General features: G+C 40.4%; 2 protein-coding genes across 4 annotated transcripts; one reads left to right on the top strand and one right to left on the bottom strand.

The window, feature by feature from the left end:
* The first annotated feature begins 461 nt into the window (after positions 1-461).
* Positions 462-6612, top strand: LOC131363206 (histidine-rich glycoprotein-like). Of its 3 annotated transcripts, XR_009206289.1 has the most exons (4): positions 462-641; positions 883-1037; positions 4509-4586; positions 4674-6612. XR_009206289.1 is itself a non-coding variant. In XM_058405520.1 (3 exons), exon 1 carries the CDS (start codon positions 2557-2559, stop codon positions 3739-3741), a length of 1185 nt encoding a protein of 394 aa, XP_058261503.1. In that variant the 5' UTR covers positions 2521-2556; the 3' UTR covers positions 3742-3864; positions 4509-4586; positions 4674-6612. The 3 variants fall into 3 exon arrangements, 1 of the variants encoding a protein (XP_058261503.1); XR_009206288.1 differs by having other exon boundaries at positions 462-1037; XM_058405520.1 differs by lacking the exons at positions 462-641; positions 883-1037 and adding an exon at positions 2521-3864.
* Positions 6613-6911: 299 nt separating this feature from the next.
* synpo2lb (synaptopodin 2-like b) lies at positions 6912-20493 on the bottom strand. Its single transcript, XM_058405518.1, has 4 exons — positions 20140-20493; positions 17230-17381; positions 15436-16145; positions 6912-11279 (listed from the first exon to the last, which is right to left on the bottom strand). The coding sequence occupies exons 1-4, from the start codon at positions 20239-20241 to the stop codon at positions 8647-8649; spliced, it is 3597 nt and encodes a 1198-aa protein (XP_058261501.1). The 5' UTR covers positions 20242-20493; the 3' UTR covers positions 6912-8646.
* Positions 20494-23340: the final 2847 nt, after the last annotated feature.

The following is a 23340-nucleotide window of genomic DNA, read 5'->3' as shown; positions in this document are numbered from 1 at the left end:
TTTATTGGAATAGGAATAAGGAATAAAAGAATAAACACAATCTGAGTCAATGCTTATTTTCCTGATTTTTTAATAATGTTGTGGTAGATTGAGTTTCTCTGTTGTAGATTTGTAAGCGTGAAAAACTCTTTTTATTTATTTTTATAAATAATAATAATAATAATAATAATAATAATAATAAATAAATGTTGTTTTATTCATTTATTTTTTTTAATCCTGGGTTTGTTTGTTTGTTTTTTTTATTCAAAACATTTTTTAAATTCTATTTTCAAAAAGACAACAGGAAGTCATATGATTTAAATGTGTTCAATTTTATTTTTGAATTCACTTATTTCTTTGTGCCACAACACATGGAGTCGGTCGCTGTTCTATTTTAAGCGTGAAGCTTAAGCGGACAGGTGGAGAGCCGGACCTGAGCCAGTGTCATATCAATTTCCCCAGTTTTGTGTGCGTAAGGATCTTTAACTCCTTTTCTTCTGATCAAGCTGAAAGAGCAGCAGCTGGAGGAAGCCTCTCTGTAGACATGGAGCTTATGTTACTTGGTTACTGCCAGCTAGAGGATCAGAGACATGAGTAGAAGGCAGATATGGCACACTGGAGAGAGAGAGAGTGAGGGAGAATAAAGAGTGAAATGCTTTGAGGTAAATTCAATAAGACAGACTTCCTGTGAGGCGGAGTCTGATCCTGATCTAAACAGACTGATTTAGACAACATCTTTTGTCCTGTACTTCTGTTAGTCAGTGAAGTGTGTGTGTGTGTGTGTGTGTTTTACCTAGAGTCTTCTCATGCAGGATAAACACTGCATCCATTGTGACCCTGAAGTATTTACTGAAAGTTATTACTTAGTGAATCAGGTTATGATCTATGTTAGTGTTATTTCAGAATAGTGCAGAGTGGACTAATGCCAGAACTGCTGCCCCGAGCCCTGGAAGAAAGAGAAATCAATCAAACCTGCTGGACTTCATGGCTCCCTTTCTCTCTCTGTAGCTGGACTATCTGACTAATCTCTCTGTTCGGATTGGATCGCATCACTCCAGGTTGGTGCTCATCCTGTTGCTGTTCACACTGATGGACCTCCTCTCTCCTCTCTCCGCCTCCTCCTCTCTCCACCTCCTCCTCTGTCCTCCTCTCTTCCTCTCTCCACCTCCTCTCTCCTCTGTTGGAAGCAGCCCTCATCCATCTCATGGCAGGGGGCTCACTGCAGGATGGTGACCGCTGACAGTGCCCGTTAAGTGGGCCCTATTCACTAATAGGTAACTAATAGGTAGCTAACAGGTAAAAAAAAATGACCAGTCGAACTGATCTTTCACCGGCTCACAAACACAGTGGACGAAAACAACATGTCTGTTTCTTCTGAGTCCACAAAAATCAACCAGGGAAGTTGGAGAGTAAGATAACGTTAATGCCGCGTTTATGTTTTAAGTGTATAGCCTACAGAAATAACCAATCACCGAGATCCACATTCTGTTTCCATGGAGATAACTAAAACTTACTATTCTTTTTCTTATAACCTAAAATCATTCAAACACCCCCCCCCCCTTCTCTGTTTAGAAATCAACATAGTGGTAGGTTAGTATGAATAACAGTAGTGAAAGGCACTATAAGTTCCTTCACACTGTCCGGGATGAGCTCAGTGACCACGGTGTCCAAGATCTCTTCACTGCTGAATGCAGGTATGACGGAGGAAATGAAAAAGAACAAGAAGAGCATTGTGAAGGCGAAGCTGTACAAAGCAATCCGCATGTCCTTCACTCTGGACGGTCTCACTTCACTGTGGACCATAGACTCCTTCCTCTTCACTATACAAGGCGCACTTTCACATTTAGGCAAGCGCTCCGTTATGCGCACAGCCTCTTCTGCGTCCTGTACGCGCACTCTGGTCATCTCCAGGTGCGCGATACAGTCCTCGTATAAGCTGAGTAACTCCACAGTCTCTGCATTCCTCCTCTGAATGATCTCATCTCTCTCTGCGAGTGCGTATTGCACCTCTTCTGTTAGTAATTTCGCTCTGAACACTGCGTGCTTCAGATTTTGAGCCTCTACCTGCCTAGCTTTATGCCTAGTTTTGATGTACCTCATGTACATGAGCACGTCCTCGAGACAATCATTTTCAGTCTGCTCCTCTTCCAAGCGCCTTCTCAGTTCCTCCTCTCTCGCGCAGGAGTGATCGAAAGCCTCCAGTATCGTGGGTTTCTCTGCTACCGTCTCTGAGACGTCGCTTAGTAAAATCCTTAGACGCTCCACATGTCCCTTCAGTTCCTTATTTTCCCGGCGCAGCTGCGAGTTCAGGCAGCGCGCGCTCATCTCATGGGAAAGCTCGGACGCGGGGATGTGATCTGCACTTTGTGTCTGAAACATCTGGATATTCAGCTAATATGACAGTAATAACGAGTTATAATACTCACAGCAGTCCCGTTTCTATCAGATACGTGACGTCACAGAATCTTACGTGAGCTTTATACGGAGGGGGGTGGGGGTGGGGATTCTGTTACGTCACGGTGGTCGCGGTCCTGACATTTCACACGAGCGATTTTTTTCTCAGCCACACGCTTCAGGATGTTAAAATTCAGCATCTTCTACTACTACTACTACTTCTTCAACTACTACAACAACTACTACTATCACGACTACTACAACTACAACAAATACTACTACAACTACTACTTCTTCAACTACTACTATCACGACTACTACAACTACAACAAATACTACTACAACAACTACTACTACTATCACGACTACTACAACTACAACAAATACTACTACAACAACTACTACTATCACGACTACTACAACTACAACAAATACTACTACAACAACTACTACTACTATCACGACTACAACAACTACAACAAATACTACTACAACAACTACTACTACTATCACGACTACTACAACTACAACAAATACTACTACAACAACTACTACTACTATCACGACTACTACAACTACAACAAATACTACTACAACAACTACTACTACTATCACGACTACAACAACTACAACAAATACTACTACAACAACTACTACTACTATCACGACTACTACAACTACAACAAATACTACTACAACAACTACTACTACTATCACGACTACAACAACTACAACAAATACTACTACAACAACTACTACTACTATCACGACTACTACAACTACAACAAATACTACTACAACAACTACTACTACTATCACGACTACTACAACTACAACAAATACTACTACAACAACTACTACTACTATCACGACTACTACAACTACAACAAATACTACTACAACAACTACTACTACTATCACGACTACTACAACTACAACAAATACTACTACAACAACTACTACTACTATCACGACTACTACAACTACAACAAATACTACTACAACAACTACTACTACTATCACGACTACTACAACTACAACAAATACTACTACAACAACTACTACTACTATCACGACTACTACAACTACAACAAATACTACTACAACAACTACTATCACGACTACTACAAATACTACAACAACTACTACTATTATCACGACTTCTACAACTACAACAAATACTACTACAACAACTACTACTATCACGACTACTACAACTACTACTACAACTACTACTACTATCACGACTACTACAACTACTACTACAACTACTACTATTATCACGACTACTACAAATACTACAACAACTACTACTATCACGACTACTACAAATACTACTACAACTACTACTATTATCACGACTACTAGAACTACTACTAACTACTACAAATACTACTACAACAACTACTTCTACAACAACAACTACAACTTCTTCTACTACAACAACAACAACAACTACTTCTACTAATAATAATGCCACTATATTTAGAGGTAAAGTCACGTAACTCCTGTAGTTTTTAATCTGTCCTACTATTTAATTTAATGTATATAATCATTTAAAACAATTAGAACAATCTGATTTTATATAATCTGTGAGGATAAATTTTACTGATGGCCACATCACTACACCACTATCAGTGTGTATATTTTCTGTTTAATTATTCTACTCGTTCTGTTGCTTCTTCTTTCGGCTTTTCCCTTCAGGAGTCGCCACAGCGAATCATCTCTCTCCACCTATCCCTATCTTCTGCATCCTTGCACCCACTAGCTTCATATCCTTCCTCTTCATATCATCTTCCTCATAGGCCTTCCTCTTTGCCTCCTGCTTAGCAGCTCGTTCTGTTCAATTCATTTATTTCTATGTTTGTTTTGGAATAATACGATCTATGCACAATGCACAAATTGTGACACAAGAGGGCAATGTTACCCAAGTGAATTTGGGAAAAAGCCCTGCATCTTAAAATGGATAATAATAATAATAATAATAATAATAATAATAATAATAATAATAATAATAATAATACCTGAGAAGAAAATGGACAGAAACATGAAAAATATTCACATATTTATTTACTTTACTTTTTGACTTATTTATGTACTTATTTTAAAATTTTGTACATCTTTTTATTCTTTAGGTGGCACAGTTGTCCAGTGAGTAATGAAGTTGCCACACAGCACCCATCCAGGGTCTTCTCCCCCAGAGTCTTCCCAGGGTAAGCTGCATATCCATCTTGAACCTGAGAATGATAAAGCGCTTGAGTTGGAGTGTATTTATTAATTAGAGATCATTGTTGTGTTAGTTCAGTATAGTGCAAAGTGGAGCAGAGCCAGAGCTGCAGTCCATTGCCATGGAAGGAAGAGGACCCAAATCAATCAGATATGCAGGGCTTAATTCTGTCTGTGTGCAGCTTGACCCTGGTCTTTCTGACTAATTGGATGACCACACTGTCTGGATCTCATGAACCACTTCCCACACCGTTACTCTGAGTACTGGCATTCTTCAGGTCCGTGTTCAGCCACTGATGATACATGACTGCACTATGCGGCGTGACTCAAACTGTATCATCAATTTTGTAGATGATCCTACAGTTTTTGAGAATTCCTGAGCATGGATGAGACAGAGTGTGCTGTGTGAGATACATTGGGCTTGATTTGTCTAAGCTGGTGGATTTTTTTAAAGGTAAAGACAGTTTGGTGGTTTCATGACCAGGTGCTGCTTTTATACGCTACTCACAAAAAGTTAAGGATATTCGGCTTTCAGGATGCACCTAAAATGCACTATAACCTTTCCAGGTGAATTTAATTTGACCTTCTCTACACTTTTGAATGCACATGTCCACCTGTTCAGTGTTTCAGTACTTTTTGCATAACTTGCTGTTCTCTAACAAGGTGCTTAATGGCAAAATTCACAACTGGTGTTTGATCCATAAATCGACCGATACATTTTCTGGTTCAATTAGAATTGGTATTTAAACAGTCCTCTTCATCATACTGTTCACATTTTGACATCATGAGACCAAGACCACACCTAACAATTGATCAACAGTACCTCACCTTTGTGAGGCTTCAAACAGGATGTTCTCAGAGGGAAGTGGCCACTGAGCTTAGAGTGTCACAGAGTGTCATCAGCAGGTTGCGACAGAGATACAGAGAGACTGGAAGAGTCACAGAAAGGTATAGAAGTTGACGTTCTTTTGGCCACATCCCACTTTGATGACTGCTTCACTGTGAACAGTGCCCTGCGGAACCGGATGATGAATGCCACTCAACTCCAGGCACATTTAAGGGAGGTGAGAGGCAGCCAAGTGTCATGTCAGACCATTCAAAACCATTTACATCAGCGTGGTCTGTGTGCTAGACGACCTGCAAGGGTACCTGACCACACCACCAGGCACAGGCGTTGGGCCAGGGAGCATTTACACTGGACGAGGGACCAGTGAGCCTCAGTGCTGTTCTCTAATGAAAGTCGATTCACGTTGAGCAGAAATGATGGCCGCCAACGATGTTGGAGACGTCAAGGAGAGCGCTATGCATCAGCCACTGTTGTGGTGGTGTTACAGTCTGGGCAGGTGTGTCTACTCAATACAGAACTGCCCTACATCTTGTAAATGGTACAGTGACAAGCCAATACTACCTGAATAACATCATTAATCCAGTCATTGTGCCCCTGCATGAACAACACAGGCCTAATTTCATCTTCATGGACGACAATGCTCCAGCTCATCGAGGTTGCATCGTTAGGGAATGGCTGCTGGAGGCTGGGGTACCTCAAATAGAGTGGCCTGCACTTTCTCCAGACCAGACTGAGTCGCCGTGTAGAGACTCGTAACCCTGCTCCCCAGAACCTCAATGACCTGAGGGCCGCCCTTCAAGAAGAGTGGAATGCCATGCCTCAGCAGACAGCTGAGTCGACTCGTGAACAGCATGAGACGTCGTTGTCAAGCTGTAATTGATGGTCAAGGGCACATGACAAATTATTGAGACAAATTGTTTGAGATGAGGAAATCATCATTGCATGCTTCTACTTAAATGCCCTACTTTCATGATATAATATCACTGTAGTGTGAACTTTTTACATTTTCCATAAATTTCACCCAAAAGCCAAATCCTTAACTTTTTGTGAGTAGTGTATTTTTCCCTCCTAATGACCTCAATGTGTTGAAAATGTGGAAAAAGTTTGTCTGGTAATGAAATGCAGTCTGTACGACTCTGTTATAATTTGTGCACCTCTAAAATAAATGCTGATAAATTAACATGTTTAAGAAGTTGTTGATGTGATACTGGTCTACTATGTGAGTTTTTTTGGTATTTAATATTGACACCCTGACCTACATGCAATAATTACAAACTTTTCAAAAGTACATGCTCTCTGAACTTTGTTCCACAAAAAGAGAAGATAAAGTTTGACAATTTTTGATAGCAGATAAACGTGAAGTTTATACATGTAGCTGTGATACACGATTGTCTTTCAGTAAAGTTCATGTAATATGAAAACAATGAAAGTGAATATATTTGTAAACTGACAAGAAACATGGAGTTTTATTAAGTTTTATTTTATTGCTCTGCTAAAGCGTTAGTGTGTCGTCCAGTCAATGTTATTTGACACAATACAATATCCAGAGCCTTCATATTTCTGTCAAACAAGCTACTACCTCTTTTGCTTTGCTTTATTCATAGTTAAAGCTGTTATGCAATTATAACAAAAGAAATATTTACTGTTAATGTATATATATTTTTTTAAAGTAAACTAAAGGCAGATAATACAACAGGAAAATGAACATCTTAAAACATCTTAACTTGGATTGTAGGATACATACACACCAATGTCTGTCTGCTACTAACTGAAATAAAAAAGGAGGGACTATTATTATAAATGCTCTCAATAATATAGCCAAAAACCAACAACCAAACCTCAGAGGAGAAATGGCACCAACCACAGAATTTGACTATTGTGCTTGTTATACTACAGATAAAAAGTACTAAGCTGTACCTGTATATTTCCCTGGGGTGTGTGTCTATTAAGGTACTTATCGGGACCTTAATGATCACTCTTTTGCCTGTAATTATTTTTGTAACGATGTAAAGGTACAATACATGGACTATTCCAAGTAAAAGATATATACTAAAGGTACAAAAGATGTATGACTGAAGGCATCACACCAGGGAACAGGAAATATATACAGTTTAGTACTTTTTTTTAAAAAGTGTATATGCATATATAATTTTTTACACATTTAGACCATTTTGGAAAAACTAGGTTCATTCACACATGACAAAGAGGCTTGGTATGCAAACAAACAAACAACAACAAACAAGAATGAAACAAAACAAAACAAAAATTGCAAAACCATCTGCAATAATAATCGCCAAAACAGCAAAATGTAAAAGTTGATGATGTGTAGCAATTACATGGGTTTTTTCCCCAACCGGTCATGCATTCATCTCAGCTCCTCACAGGTGGATTCACATGCATTGCAGATTATAGAAGAAGGCAGCGGCAAGCGATCGGCAGGCTGAATCAGCAAAAGATGCAGATGTGCACATGCATCAAGCAGCCAAATAGATTGTGTCCAGATTTGAGTAACCATGGTTTGTACCATCTCTCCTGATGAGGACGTCAATCGTGTTTCCACACAGAATCCTTCAAGCATCTTTCCTATATCTCTTTATCACAATAACTGTTTTCGCTGTTTTGTCACTGCTTCAAATATATCCACGTTCTTTACATCCGATGGCAAGTTTGGCACATGTATACAAAACTCTCTGGAGTCCTTGAGTCAGTCACGGACAGTCTATAACTCATGATACTGAGTTGAGCTGCACATATTCATTTATCTTTCATCTTCATCTTTCAAAATTCCATCCCTTGTTTTAACCTATCAAGGTTTTTGTCTAGTGCTGCCATTTTCCACAGCTTAAACAATGTCCCTGGTCATTCCTTTTCCTGATAAATCCAGTGAATAAAATAGTAATAGAGCATTTAATTGTTATTTATCTGAAAAATATCCCAGTATTAGCATCATATATGATTTGTTTGTGCATCACACATTCATAACATTAATAACAAGTGAAACAACAAAGTTGCAGCTATTTAAAGTGATATACAAATGTTTAACACATAAATTATGTTCTGAATAAATCATGTAATTAGTGTCTTGATCCTATTATTGTGGTGAATGATTCACAACCAGATGCAGTGTAATACATCCGCTTTAGGCAGGGTCTCTGGTTAGTGTTGCACCTTGGAGGTGATATTTTGTGACTGTATATTGCTTAATATAGTATTGAGCCTGGCCTCCACACTTTGGGCTGCAGGCCCATACTTGAGGTGCTAAAGCGTGGTCTAGGTGCTTGCAGATTTTGGCTACTTGCAGATACAGCTGAGCGCATTCCACTTGGGGAGAGGGGACTCAGATTCGGGGCACTCTTAAACTGCTTGGCTGCTTGGTAAGGTGCATTGGCTTGCATGGGAACAGGTCCTGGGATAGGCATTGCGTTAGGTACAGGAGCAGTGGAAAGTTTGGGCAGTGCTGGCAGGGCCCCTGTAGGGGCAGGAGGTGGTGGAGAGGTTGGGGTAGTGGGTGGTGAGCAGAAGGGTGCAGAAGATCGTGGAGTAATAGGTGGAGGTGAAGCAATTTCAGAATGCCACAGGGGCTCAGCCAGAGTGGTGGCAGAGCGTGGTACAATCACAGTGGGGTTCAAGGCTGTGGGTGCTGACATTGGGGTGGGAGTTGAAAAGCGCTTGATCTCATATATACGTTGTGCTTTGACAGGCACTTGTTTTGGTGAGTTTAGGGTTGTGCCGACTACCCCAACTCCATTTGACATTGATGGCTGATGCTGTTGTTGATAGGTGGTCATAGGCTGGGGAACTCCCCCACCATAACTGAACAAAGAGGAATTAAGCTGGTATGGCTGTCTGCTTAAGAAGTCCAGAGCTTTGATGCCTTGTTTTTGCTGACCAGGGTTCGTTTTTATTCCACTTTTTGCAGCTTCATTGGCCTTACTACTTCGTTGGGCCACTGGGGGGCAAGAGGGGGACAGCAATGGATTGTAGCTGATAGGTGGAGGGGCACGAACATTAGAGGAATATTTCCAGTGAGCTGGAAGAGATGGGGTGGGTGAGGGCTCTCGTGGCTTGGCTGGCGACTTGGGTTGTTTGTCCACCACATAGCGATCCATGCGACTCTGTCGACGAGCAAACAAATCTGCTCCTTTGCCACCCATCTGGGGGATATCAATTGTGGTATTTGCTGGCTTAGGAGCAACTAGTGGAGGTATCTTGCTCCTTTGAGCCTGCATGAAGTTGCAAGCCTCTGCACCCAGGTTGAGGTAATCTTCCTCTGGGCCTGACTCAAATCCATGCTCTGCCCCAGAGCGGGGCCTCTCATCAAGGTTCTGCACTAGAGACAGCAGGTCAGGGTTGTAGGACACAGGTTTCTTCTCTTCAGGTTTGCTAAACATGGGCTTCTTAGTGCCACGGCGACGAGCTTCCTGCAGGATGCCTGTTCGGGCAGCAGGTACAGAGATGCGCTGTTCTCGAGAAGAAATCCCTGTACTTGAATTGGAAAGTGGATACTGATGTACTATGGAGGACTCTGCTGTTCCAGACGTTGTGGTTGCCACTGAGATATATGGGTTAAAAGAAACTTTGTGAGGTGATGGTGGTGGTTGCGTGTTTGGGCCCTGAGTGGCTGGTGCAGGTACTTGAGCAGGGGCAGGGGTTGGGACTTGGGGAAGGGATTGGCTAGGGGTATAAGTGGATAAATATGATTGTGATGATGGTGGTGGAGGTTGAGCCATGGTAGGAGATGGGCTGAAGGACATATTTTGTGTTGGTGGTGATGAAAAAGATTGTGAATTCATAGCTGGTGGAGTAGGGGCAACTGGAGGAGAGTGATAAGCAGAAGTACCTGAACTCTGTGGCATGACAAGTATACCATTTGAAGAAGTAGGAGAAAATGGAGCAGAGGCCACAGAGGAGGATGGAGACAAGATAGAGGTGGGAAGACTGACAGTGGATGGTCTTGGGGGGATGTACAGGGTTGAACTGGCTCTTTTCCCATCAGAGCCATTAGAAGAGAAGGAAGCTGGTACTGTTGCCACAGATACCGCTTGAGCTTGAAGTGGGGTCTTCTTAGAAGTGTTGGGCTTGAAGATGACTGGGACTGTTGCAGCTCTATGACTGACACAGCCTGGGGCAAAAGGCCTTGCAGTTCTATTCATAACTGAGCTTCCAGAGCAAGCATCTGACTGCTCTGGAAAGGCCCCTGACATAGCGGGCATGGACGTCTGGCTAGGTGAAGATAGCACTACACTGGTTCTGCTCACCACCACAGGCTCCCCATTCACCATGTTGGTATTATGGGAGGAGACTGGTGTCACTGGAGTAATGGATGTGTAGGTCAGCATAGTGTCAGACTGTTGCTGGGGTATGGGATTCGCTGTAGGAGTGATGGGTGTTGGTATATGTTTCTCAGCCTTCTTCCTTTGCTGCTCAAAAAGCTCTGCCCCTCTCCCTGAAGTGTCGCTTAAGCCCAGACTACCATCTGCCTCCCCATCAGACAACACATATGCTGAGGTCCTCCTCTCTAAAACGTCCAGGTATCCACTGTCCCATGTAGGGTCCGGTGCTGTAGAAAGGCTGTCCTCGTCAATCTCTGATTCACTGCCAAGAAAAATGCTCTCGTCCTCTGTCTCTCCGTCTGTGTTGCTACAGTGGTCTGTGTCAACACTGCCAAAGCAGGTAAGTGTGTATTTTTTAGCCCTCTGTCGGCGCTTTTTGAACATAAGCACACCTTTAGAGTGAGGGTTGGGAGCATCTGTCAGCAAAGAGGCAATGGTGCGACACTTGGATCGAGCTTCCTTCACCTGCTTGTCCTGCACACTCTCACTTCTGTGAAGTTCTAGAGATGAAAGAAGACAGTTGGAGACAGTTAATTATAGTGACTAATATGTTTCCAGTGGTCAAAGAGAGATTTTGTTTTGATTTTATATATATATATATATATATATATATATCTGAATTTATAAATGACAAGTGTCTTCCTATAACATCACAGGAATTTCAAACACAAAATTTCAGTTCAATAGAATATATGAGTTTTGTGAACAGACATACTAAACACCAGGCTAGCATGTTTAGTAACATTAATGCCTGGCAATGTGTTTTTTATCGATCAGTGTAATAAAATAGTGTAATGAAAGAGCTGAAATAGGACATTGTAATGTGGTGAGGTAGCTGTTAAAAGCATGTCTGGCAAAGATCTGCCTATGATGAATCTATGAGATCACTCTTTACTACAAATAGCCCTACACATTCTAACAGTAGGAGAGAGTGACCTCTAAAGAGAGAAACTGACTGTCTTCATGCTAAAAAAAACTATGTTTTCTATAGACTAAAAATGTTGTGTGTATGTTGCAACATATATTTTTGTGTTATACTTTCATATAATGCCTCAAACTAGCAATATGAGGATACTGTGCAAGATAGACCCTAAATGTATTCCTTTTAAAATATAGTAAAATTAAAATACACTAATTTGTCAAATATGAACTAAAACAAACATGAACATATGAATGCCTCTATATTCCCTGAGATGTACACAGTGACTATTCAGTGATCAAACTTCTAACTATATCAATTCCACTTTTCAAAAAGAATCTGAATATAATCTCAACAAGCCATAAAAAAAATCCAAACAGCTCAGTAAGCAAAAACTCAGTAGATAAAATATTTTACAATGTTATAATATTCTAAAAATTCCAAAGTCCAAAATCTTCCTTCCATTTTTTGTTTTGCTCTGGATTAAAAAAAAAGGTCTTCATCATAAAGTATGGCAGGATACTCAAAGTTAAATAAAAGAGCTCATGTTTTACCTGTGTAGGCAGAGGGGGCTACATGCGCAAGCTCGGAAAGTGATGTGAGGTTCTTCATGATGTGTTTGTTCTCCTACCTTCCCAACGTCAGTTTCGACTGGAAGGACACACACACTCACATGCTAGGAGAGAGCAGCCAGCAATCTGTGGAGACCCTGTCCACATCACCCCCAAATCCTTCTGCCTTTACTCTGGGGTGAGACCTTTTAAAGAGCATTCATCTACCAACAAGATCCTGCCATAGGCCCAATGAAACCCCATTATGTCATTGAAACTATTTCAGTCTGTGAGTAGTGCCGCTGAACACTGCCCACCTGTCCGGGCACACCACTGGGCGCTGTCTGCCATGACTTAGTAATACCCCATTGGCTTTAAGCATTGTTTGATTCACAGAGTTGTACAGAACAAACTGCTCATGTTTGCCATCATCATTCATTACTGTCCTCATCGGTGTCTGTGTTGACACATAACACCATACTGCAATGCGCAGTTTCATGCACCATGTCCCAGGCCTTGTAAACCAATATGAGCCTAGCAGCAGGAGACAGGTGTCTTTGATTGCAGAGGGTCTAACATTATCGCTTTTCAACAGCATTTGGCTATCTTATTATTCCTAGATGGATTAGTCTAATACTGCTGCTTCAAATGATCCCCACTCAGCATACTAGCTATTTACTATTAAAGCTTGACAGCAAAGATATCACTAAGCTCCCCGGTTATCCCATTTTCTCACAGATGAACAAACAAGAATTTACTCACTGTATCTGTGACTGTCTAAAGAGGGCTCGAGGTACACTACCTAATCTGTATAAGATTCTCTGAATCAGTCCTGAAAAGTCGATTGCAAGGTGACCTTCTATGATTAGATATGGGCCAAGAGCCCAAACACTTCAGAGATAAGAGTTAGCGCCTCATCGACCAAGGATACTAGATACAAAGAATTAACACTCAGATATCAGCTGCACATAAAAATAGACAAGTAATGTAAGTATTTATGTGTAAATATACGACAATCCACTCTAATAGGATCGCCTGTGCACCTGGTCATTTTTGCAGTTATCCAAACAGCCAATCATGGTTTTAGGTGCCAGATGGACTGGTTTGAGTATTTCAGAAACTGCTGTTCACGCACAAAATGTCTTTAGAGTTTAGAGAGAATGGTTTGAAAAACAAAAACATCCTGTGTATAAAGGGTCTGCACTCTGAAAGACTTTGTTAATAAGAATGGTCAGAAGAAAATAGCTGGATTTTAGCTACCAAGAAGGGTATAGTTACTCATATAATCACTCTTTACAACCATGGTGATCTGAAAAGCATCTCAGAATAGACAAAACATCAGACCTTGAGGTAGGTTGGCTACTACAGGAGAAGACCACATTGGGATCCACTATTGTCAGCCAAGAACAAGACTGTAAGGCTATCACAGGCACAGGAAGTTGGAGATCAGGAAAAAATCACCTGGTCTTTTTAGATCTGCCCATGACAGTTTCAGATTCCTTTTCTTTGTTGCCTGGATTATATGAGTTACTACAGAAATCCAGTCAGGCTTCTCTGAGCTTTCTCATCGAAAGAGTGTTTTAGCCTATAGACCCACTGCACATAGGATGTTTTTTTAAATGTTTTTTACTCTATTCTGTGTAAACTCTACAGACTGTTGTGTGTGAAAATCTCAGGACAACACGGTTAAAGTCACGTTTGAAGCCACAGACGTTACACTTTCCCCCATTCTGATGTTTGGTGTGAACATTACCTGAAGCTCTTGGCCTGTATCTGTATAATCTTATGCATTGTGCAGTTTTTTTTTTTATTAAAGTGGATGGCGAGTGCGTATATCTATTAACAATAGCTGGTTGGCATTAATTACTTTTGTCATATAAGTCTATTTAAGAAGAAGAAGAATCAATCTGGTTTGTAAAAAATCTTGTCAGTGAATCTGTTCAATACACATTTTACACCTGTTGGTGTCTACCTTCAGATCTTCTCCTTACACAGTGATCTAAATATACCCCTTGCAGATTTTACTAAAATGTGGCCAGCCAAGAAAATAACAAAACCTTGGGACCAGAAGTAGATGTAATATAGATAGGTGACATGTAAATAAAAAATTTATTGTGGTGTGTGTGTGTTTAGCAGATAAGTATGAAGATGACCCAAACCAGAACAACACATGAAACAAAATCAGTGACAGCGGCGAAGCTCCTAAAACGTGCAACAGACATGGAGCAGCAACTGGACATGCCATTCCAGGCATGCAACAGAAGTACTTGCATTATTAGCCTGAGTCAGATGGAAAATATAGCCTCAAGTTCTTCCTCTCTCCCTCCCACCTTTCCCCAACTGACTGCCATAAAGCTTCTTCAATAGGACTAGGGAAGAACCTGTACTGCCACATATATATGAGCTCACCACTCCACCACACTCTTTTACAAAATCACAACACAGGAGCTTATAGAGCAACCACTTCCAAATACCTATATGTGTACGGGCACTTTAAACTATTTACACCTGAGTGTGATTCATAACATTATTTATTTTGTATTAGGTTTTGTTGTAGTCATAAGTATCGGAACACTTTTTGGGTACTATTAGTAATATTTTATATTTTGTATTAATTTCACACCTGACATCGTTGTGTGATTGACGATAATTGCTAGTGATTTAGGCTGAAATTCATGGCCACAAAACTATACTCAACTTTCAATAAATGGCCGCTGGGGGGCAACATGAGATGTTTCTAATTATAGTGGATGAGGTAAGACAGGTCAAGACCCTAAAGTAGTAAAAGAAAGCAGCCATCAGCCATTTTTTCGATGTATCTGGTGGTACTGTAGTTTTGCAAGCCTGACCTCTAGCTTTTACTGCAGACTGTGACATGTTTCACCAGCAAACGTGGCCAAGAATTGCCTACATGTACAGGAAAAGGCTTTTTCAATGATAATACAAACATCCAACTATGGGTACTCTTGACTATCTTTGGGCTAGCAGCTATATATTTGCCTGAAAAGATAGTTTTTTCAGGTTAGATTTCTGTATACAGGAGCGTAGAGAAACAAAGAGAATTCACCCCTCATGATTCTGGAGGTTGTGGCCAGAAAAGTTTAAAAGTGGACTGGTATAATGAATGGAGCCATGTGTGTATGTACATCACGTGTACAAGGTGTGTACTGTGGGTTAAGTACTCACTGGCTTCCTTGGCTTTATCCATATATGTCATGGTGAGTTCTTCATCCACAGGTTTATCCACAGGACCCACCATTGGCACCAGCTGTGAGTAGGATGTACGCATGAGGGCCTCTTTAGCCCGCTTTGGAGATACGAGTGGAACTGTAGGGGGTTCCTGGAATCCGCTATCAACTTCTACAGCACCGGATGGGCTTTGATCAGAGTTCTCAGAAGAGTGCTCGGCCTGAAGAGGCCACTCCACCCCATTAGGCTGGTATACCACCTCTCTTCGAGCCACTCCAGGTAAACTCTTCTCCACCCTCCCATGTGTGCCATTAGGAATGGCCCAGGATTCAATCTGGGAGTATGTAGACATATCAGATGTGCTCTCACAGCCGCTCATCTCTGAGTTGTCATCCTGACTGGGTGAGATTCGACCAAAGGTTTTGGCTGGAGAGCTGCTGGGACTGCGACGCTTTGGCTTGCGCTGTCTGTCCTGAGCTGCAACGTCTGCATCACTGTCCGTTTCACCGTAGTATGCTTCACTTTCAGGAGGGGATCTCAGCCATTCTGGGCCATTGGTGGGTGACATGAGTGATCCTCTATGGAGAGATGATACTTTCGAGGACACTGGTGGAGACAAAGCTCTGAGTGCTGCCCGGTATTCTTTATCAATGCGAGGAGAGGGGGCTCGATCCAGTAGAACTACAGATGGGAACCCCAAAGGGGCCCTGAAATGAAAAACAAAGAAAATTAAATATAGAGAATTGCTCTTTACATTTAACATTTTAAGTAATCAAGGTAAAAATACACAGATTCCTTACTCAAGTAGAAGTGTGAATGCTCCTCTGACCAAATAAAAAAATACCACAAAAGAGAAAGAACATGACTCTTTAAATCACACAGTTATTTGTTTACTGACAGCAAATCCCCCTCTCACTAAGGAACCAAGCTTAAATCTGACTAAGAGCAGTTTTATCCCTAATCTCTTGAATGTTAACTAGCATGATGCAAACTATACCGATAGAACTCTGAGAAAAACCTTGCTGTACTGACACTACAAACATTCAACCATATGTATGCATGAAATGTGTTGCACTTTTGTCAGCCTAGTGATTATATATTCCTCCTAAAACATCATCTTTTCATGTTTTTCAGAAGCTTGTTTTGGAAGTGGAGAGAGAGAGAGAGAGAGAGAGAGAGAGTGTCAAAATTCCCCCTTCAAGATTCTGACTTTAGTACATTCCAGGTAGGACAGGTTGTAACCTTTTAGTGCACATCTTTCATTTACCTTTCTGGCATTTGGCAGACGCCCTTATCCAGAGTGATTTACATTTTATGTCATTTTTGTATAACTGAGCAACTGAGGGTTAAGGGCCTTGCTCAAGGGCCCAACAGTGGCTTGGTGGAGCTGGGATTCGAACTCACAACCTTCCGATCAGTAGTCTAATGCCGAAATTATTTTATATTATATAAATATTTTATATTACATAAATATTTTATATATTTTTGTACCTTAAATAAGTAAAGCTAGATTATTTTACCTTTTTTTGTATTGAGTTATTGACATATGATTTCAAATAATTTGGAGAGAAAGTTCAGGAGCTAGACTATATCTTATCTATATCTTATATCTATATCTATATCTTTCTTTCTTTCTTTCTTTCTTTCTTTCTTTCTTTCTTTCTTTCTTTCTTTCTTTCTTTCTTTCGAACTTTCGAACTTTCGAACTTTCATGACACCAGATTATAGTGCATCACATTTTCTTCTGAAATTCACCATATCTTTCTCATTATATTGCACACAAACATATACCTTTTGATCCGTAAATGAAGGGTTCCCCGGCCACTGTCGATCAAATTCATGGCCTCGGCGTGAGACAGTTCACCACAAAACACATCATTAATGGACACCAGTTCATCAGCCTCCCGTAGACCTGCCCTGCAAGCCTTACTGCGCTTCCTCACCTACACCAGCAGGGAGAGACAAAGTCAACACAAACAACAAAAGTCAGACACAATCAGCAGGCCATTTCTCGAAGTTCACTCATGAGGTCACTCATAAAAGCACATCATTTTAAAATATACATAGAACACATGAAAGTCACGTTGTTTTGATTAGCATATGCCGCTCAGTTGTTTTCTTCACCATAGCCCCTATATGCCATTCATTTTTAAAGCTATAATTAGCAGCTTTCTGTGCAGATACACTGGAATTAAAGTAAATGAATGGCATTTACCATGTAACTGCCGCATCTGTTCCCTGTAAACCCATCATTAGACTCTGTCACTCAGCAGGTGCACTTAGTGAAGATGGAAACGAACCAAACATACCGTAAACTAATTTCAGAAAGTTGAAGTGAATGCTATTATCAGCTTTCAGGTGTAATGTAACATAAAATAGCATAAAAGCAGTGGCAGGTGTTTAAAGCATAGCGCTCAAAACTAGCTTAACATGTTTCTACTGAATTTGGTTAGCTACTTTCATATAATTATTTGTTCCTTCCTTCCTTTTGACCATCTGCTCTATGTCTATAGTTTGACTGTGTAAATCAGCACTAGGTAATGCTTAGACTGTGCTTGTGCACTCACCTAGCTTCAAAATGATCAGATGATGTAATTCTTGGTTTCAGAAGGCTATCTTTACAGTTTTTATGTTTTCTTTTTGCAGTATCTCATTATTGGTGGCCAAAAGTATTACATTTTAACAAGATTTATATTTAAAAATAGCTCTTGTTAAGTCTTCAATCCAAATTTCTGATCGTTCTAACGAGTGAAATTAAATATTTTCTCTAAAACCTTCCTTCAACTTAGCTTAGGAATCTAATTCGATAACAGCAAACAAACTGTCCTAAAGGCAAGGACATAGAGTGACCTTCAAATTGTGGCTCTTGTGTGTTCTCATTTGTCACAATGTGCTGGAATCCACCTGTCAGATAGGAGCGTGTTGTTCTATCACCCACTTCACCAGCACATGCCATCTTTATCCACTAGCCTGATATTCGTATCTACTTCCAGCAGTAGGGATTTTCCTTTTACAAAGAGCACAAGTGTGCTTAACCCTCTATAAATAAGAGCCAATTCTAAGTACAGACGTGTGTCTAGATGTTTCCTAATCAAATGTGATGTCCCAGATTATTGTGTATTTAAAAATAATAATAATAATTTATTCATAATGAATTATTTTTTTCAGATCTTTTGATTCACAGAACACAGAAATTATGTTTTTCAGATCTTTGTCTAATTTCAGTGATTCAGACTGGTGTGGATTTGGTTCCTTCTTTTTCATTCCTGACCAGTCTGCATAAAACACCTAAAATGAGGTCATTTACATTCCAGTTATCAAGATCATGACCATACACTTCTAACTGAAAAGCAAAAATGTTTAATCACGATTCACCTTGGCTTGATATTTTGTTTTATCTAATGGGCCAAGAATGTGGACTAAATGAACAACACATACACCTTGTGCCAGAGCAGCTGTTCCTTCTCTACGTGGGGCATGACATGAATTTACCATGTGTTCCCCATACAGCCTAAATAAAGTCCTCAGCATTTTGTCAGGAGGCAGTTGTCAATCGGTTAAAACAGGTTCATTTTAACATCGCACTCCAGCTTGTGATTTGAGTCGAAACCAGGGACAATCATGAAGTATTCAGGTCACATGAACTTGGCTCACGGGAACTCTTCAAAGACTATATGTTGTTTCTTTAATTGTCACCCAGTTTGTTCCACATGCCTGTGTCTTAGGAGAGACAATCAGGATGGCTGGATAATCTGAATATCTCATTTAGGAACACGTCTGGCAGTGGAAAAAAGGTCATGCCATAAGTGGAAAGTCAGATAAAACTCAACAGAGGTGACCTTGTTTCATACAGAAGAGACACAAAGAGGAATGGGATGAGAGTTGTTCAGGAAAATGTTAATATAAAGTCATATAACTTGGATCATGAGAGCATGAGCACACATTACCATTTATTAACTTGGATGTAGAGACTAGACTGTACCCAGTTATGGCTCATCACTCCAAAATAGCTCCTAGATCAGGGAAAATGTACCACACAACGTCTAAGTCATCGTTTCGCAGATGTGCCCTGGTGTATAAATATACAAATACAAATATAAATCCGAGGCTGTAATTTTACTCAGTCCTGAGATAACATCCGCATTTAGATGAGCCATTGGAAAGTGTCGGGTTTCAGAGAAAGCCAAATAAAAAGCTGACAATGTGATAAGAGCAAGGAGATATGCTGTAAAGAGCCCGGTTTATCCGGTGCATGCAAACTCTATGACCTCAGATCAAGAGTGTAGCAAGGTGTCAAAGATGGAAATTTGTAAAATAAATCTGGTATCATGTGTAAGGAAAGATTATACAACTATCTATCTAACTCTGTGGTTCGTCTACGGTTCAAGAATACTAACTGTAGGACTACTAATAGCCTGTAATACACTATATTATTTCTTCAGTAGCTAAATATAGATGATGGATCAACTGAAAAAGGTCTTCCCTAAAGGTAATATCTAAATGTATTTGAATATTACACCTGCTAGCTTTATAGATTGTAATGAATGGTGTGGGCCTCACTGGTATCGCTCACTCACCATCTCATACACACATACAGAAAACCAAATTTAGCAACATGAAACATGATCTACATGCAGTACAACTGTAAATACATTTACAGTAGTGAAAAGGATATCAGCAATATATTTAATAGCCTTTTACCTTAGACACTTGAAGTGGTTGTTTCTGCTCCATTCCTCCTTGCAGTCGGAACCCCCAAGGAGCTCCACCTGAGAGGGTGACCACTACTTCCTCTGCAACCATTTTGCCAGTATTCTTGTGAATGTGCGCCTCTCTGATCACGCTCAGTCTCCTCGTTCCATCCCTGGACACCGAGGCCAGAATCAGTGGCCCTGTGTGCTGCGGGTTTAGGTCACTATCAGTGTGAGAAGGTTAGGCAGAATGAGAATGGTGGTAATGGACTGGGGTGGGGGGGTAACGAAGGACTTCGATGACTGCTTTCTCTCTCTCTCTGTCTTCTTTCTCTCTGTCTCTCTCTCTCTTTTCTATGGAATGCCATGTTTGAGGGTGGGGTGTTGGGGAGCGTGGTGTGGATCCAGACCCTCCTTCATGGCCACACTTGTCCTGTCAATCCACAGCCAGAGGATGCTGATAGACCCTCTAAATATAGCCTAAAAGCCACCAGTGGGCTTTTGGGTTTTGTCTATGATACCCCTGAGTTAGACTTTGCAATAAGGTAATGCATTTCAAAAGGTCATGGCATGAAAAGATGTTTGAACTAATATAATACATACTTTATACTGTTGTTTCTCACATTGATCTCACTTTGTTCACTTTATTTTACAGTGCCTTAATGTACATTTCCCTATTTTTGTGTATTACCCGCTGGAACTGAATGTACTCACTGGGATTATACATCATGAATCTATACAAAATAGCCCATAATACTGAAGTGGCAGGAATTTTTTTAACTGTTTGCAAAAACAATTTGTCAGAGAAGCAACCAAGATAGTGCCAACAGAGTAACTGAAGAGATCCATAGCTGAGATGGGAGAATCTGTTCACTCCACAAAGCGAGGCTTCATTGCTTCACTGAGGAATGAGTAGAAACCAATTATTGAAACATCTACTGGTCTAATGAGACCAGAGCATGGGGAAGTATTATCAGTGGTTAACGCTTTAGGCTACTGGAGGGAAGGTTGCCAGTTTTGGGCCTTTGAGCAAACCCTTAACCCTCAACTGCTTGGTAGTATAAGTGAGATAAATGTAAGTTGCTTTGGTTACCAAATGCTGAAAATGTAATTTGTGTTCTATATAAAAACGGCTAATAAAAAAGGTTGCAGATACATAAAAAAAAACCTGTAGTTGTTCAGAAGACATTATATATAGTATAGGAAAGTAGTTCTAACTAATCACCTGATCGTTTGGTTAAACTCCACATATATCACACACCTTTTTAGTTTTAGTTCAGGTCTGGAGACAAACTGTTTTTATTTAATATGTTTTTTGCTGTAGGACGCATCCATAACTATTATTTTCTTTTCTGTACTGAGTGCATTGTCCATTGTCTTTTGTCCAGAAATGATTGAAGATACAAGCTATACAAGTCATTTACGTACTGTTATTTACTATTTAACAGTCCTCCTGTACATGTAATTGTGGGTTAGAAATGTTTAGGATTTACTATTTGTAATAGTGGTAGAACATGGAAGACACTAAAGATTCATTTAATTTAAAGCAGCTGTCTAAAAAAGTCTGTTTCAAAGCTGCCCTTTGCAATATTGCCATACAACGGACTTCAGACGTTTCTTCATTTCACTTCCTGTTTACATGTCTCCAAAATTTAGCCCCAGTCCAACAAAACGGAACAGAGACAGCAATTCTCGTGTTTCGAAAACAGACATGGATGTTGGTTGAGGGGGGAAAGTAAAAAGTCTCTTTTTTTTCTGCAATTGCAATTCAACACCACGGCAGCAGAGGGCTCTAACATCTAGAAACTGCTCTGAAGAATATTAATGTGTTGTGTATATACTGTAACCTGCATATCACAGGCATAACCCTTATTCAAACAGTAATTTTTTTTAATCATTTATTCATTAGTTCATTTTTAGTAAGTACTTTATCCTGGTCAGGGTTGTGGAGGATCTGGAGTCCCAGGAACATGGGGAGTGAGGCAGGGATACACCCTGGATGGGACACCAGTCTATTGCAGAACACCACACATCAGCAATAACATTATGAGCGCTGAGAGGTGAAGTGAATAACACAGATTATCTCCTCATCATGGAAACTGTTAGTTGGTGGGATATATTAAGTATAAGTCCTCAAAGTTGATGTGTTAGAAGCAGGAAAATGGGCAGCGTAAGGATTTGAGGGAGTTTGACAAAGGGCCAAATTGTAATGGCTAGACCACTGGATCAGAGGGTCTCCAAAATTGCAGCTCTTGTGGGGTGTTCCTGGTCTGCAGTGGTTAGTATCTATCAAAAGTGGTCCAAGGAAGGAACAGTGGTGAACCAGCGACAGGGTCATGGATGGCCAAGGCTCACTGATGAGCTACTGTTGTTCAAATAGAAGAGCTACTGTTGCTCAGATTGCTGAGGAAGATAATGCTGGTTCTGATAGAAAGATGTCAGAATACACGGTGCATCACAGTTTGCACACCTACAGGGCTGTTTTGGCAGCAACTGGGGGACCAACACGATATTAGACAGGTGGTCATAATGTTATATCATTGTATATACACACACACATTGACAACAACCTCCTAACTAATACACACAATAACATTCTACATATGCTGTATCTGCACCACACAACTGACTGTACATGACTGTAAAAAGGACATTGTTCATAATCACACTCCCCGGTGTTTATAATCACTTATAATCACACTCTGGTGTCACCTGAATGAGGATGAGGTTCCCTTTTGAGCCTGGTTCTTCCTCATACCATCTAAGGGAGTTTTTTCTTGCCACAGTCGCCTCAGGCTTGCTCACTAGGGATGATTTTGTCCAACATCTAGGACTTTTGTATACTATGTTTCTTATGTTCTGTAAAGCAATGTCCATTGTTAAAAGCGCTATACAAATAAAACTGAACTGAATTGAATTCACACATTCACTCACAACTAGTTTTTCTCATTTAAACCCTAAAGGTCGGCATGATCTTAAATTATGAAAAATTAAATATGAACCCCTGGAAACACTGGAAAACAATGTAAAAAAAAAAAATCTGAAGTGATTTTGCGTGCATTTGGTTCCATTTCCCAAAATATAACAAGAAGTAGCCTGGTTTCAACCACCGATACCCTGCCCAAGCACATACTACTACTACTTTTCTTTATCCTCCTTTATATCTAACCTAAACTGAAGCAAAAATCGTCTGCTTGCCCTGGAACCATGA

Source organism: Hemibagrus wyckioides, linkage group LG13, assembly GCF_019097595.1.
Source record: "Hemibagrus wyckioides isolate EC202008001 linkage group LG13, SWU_Hwy_1.0, whole genome shotgun sequence".
Lineage (NCBI taxonomy): Eukaryota > Metazoa > Chordata > Actinopteri > Siluriformes > Bagridae > Hemibagrus > Hemibagrus wyckioides.
Note: the sequence above shows the minus strand (reverse complement) of the source record. Positions and strands in the feature narration are given on the sequence as shown.

What these genes read in the sequence shown, in the direction of transcription:
- LOC131363206 (XM_058405520.1), top strand. Translation starts at nt 2,557, where the DNA reads ATGTTAAAATTCAGCATCTTCTACTACTACTACTACTTCTTCAACTAC.
- synpo2lb (XM_058405518.1), bottom strand. Translation starts at nt 20,241, where the DNA reads ATGGTTGCAGAGGAAGTAGTGGTCACCCTCTCAGGTGGAGCTCCTTGG. An exon ending in AACCACTTCAAGTGTCTAAG is followed by an intron (nt 17,382 to 20,139) that starts GTAAAAGGCTAT and finishes CTGCTGGTGTAG; the next exon opens with GTGAGGAAGCGCAGTAAGGC. An exon ending in CTTCATTTACGGATCAAAAG is followed by an intron (nt 16,146 to 17,229) that starts GTATATGTTTGT and finishes TTTTCATTTCAG; the next exon opens with GGCCCCTTTGGGGTTCCCAT.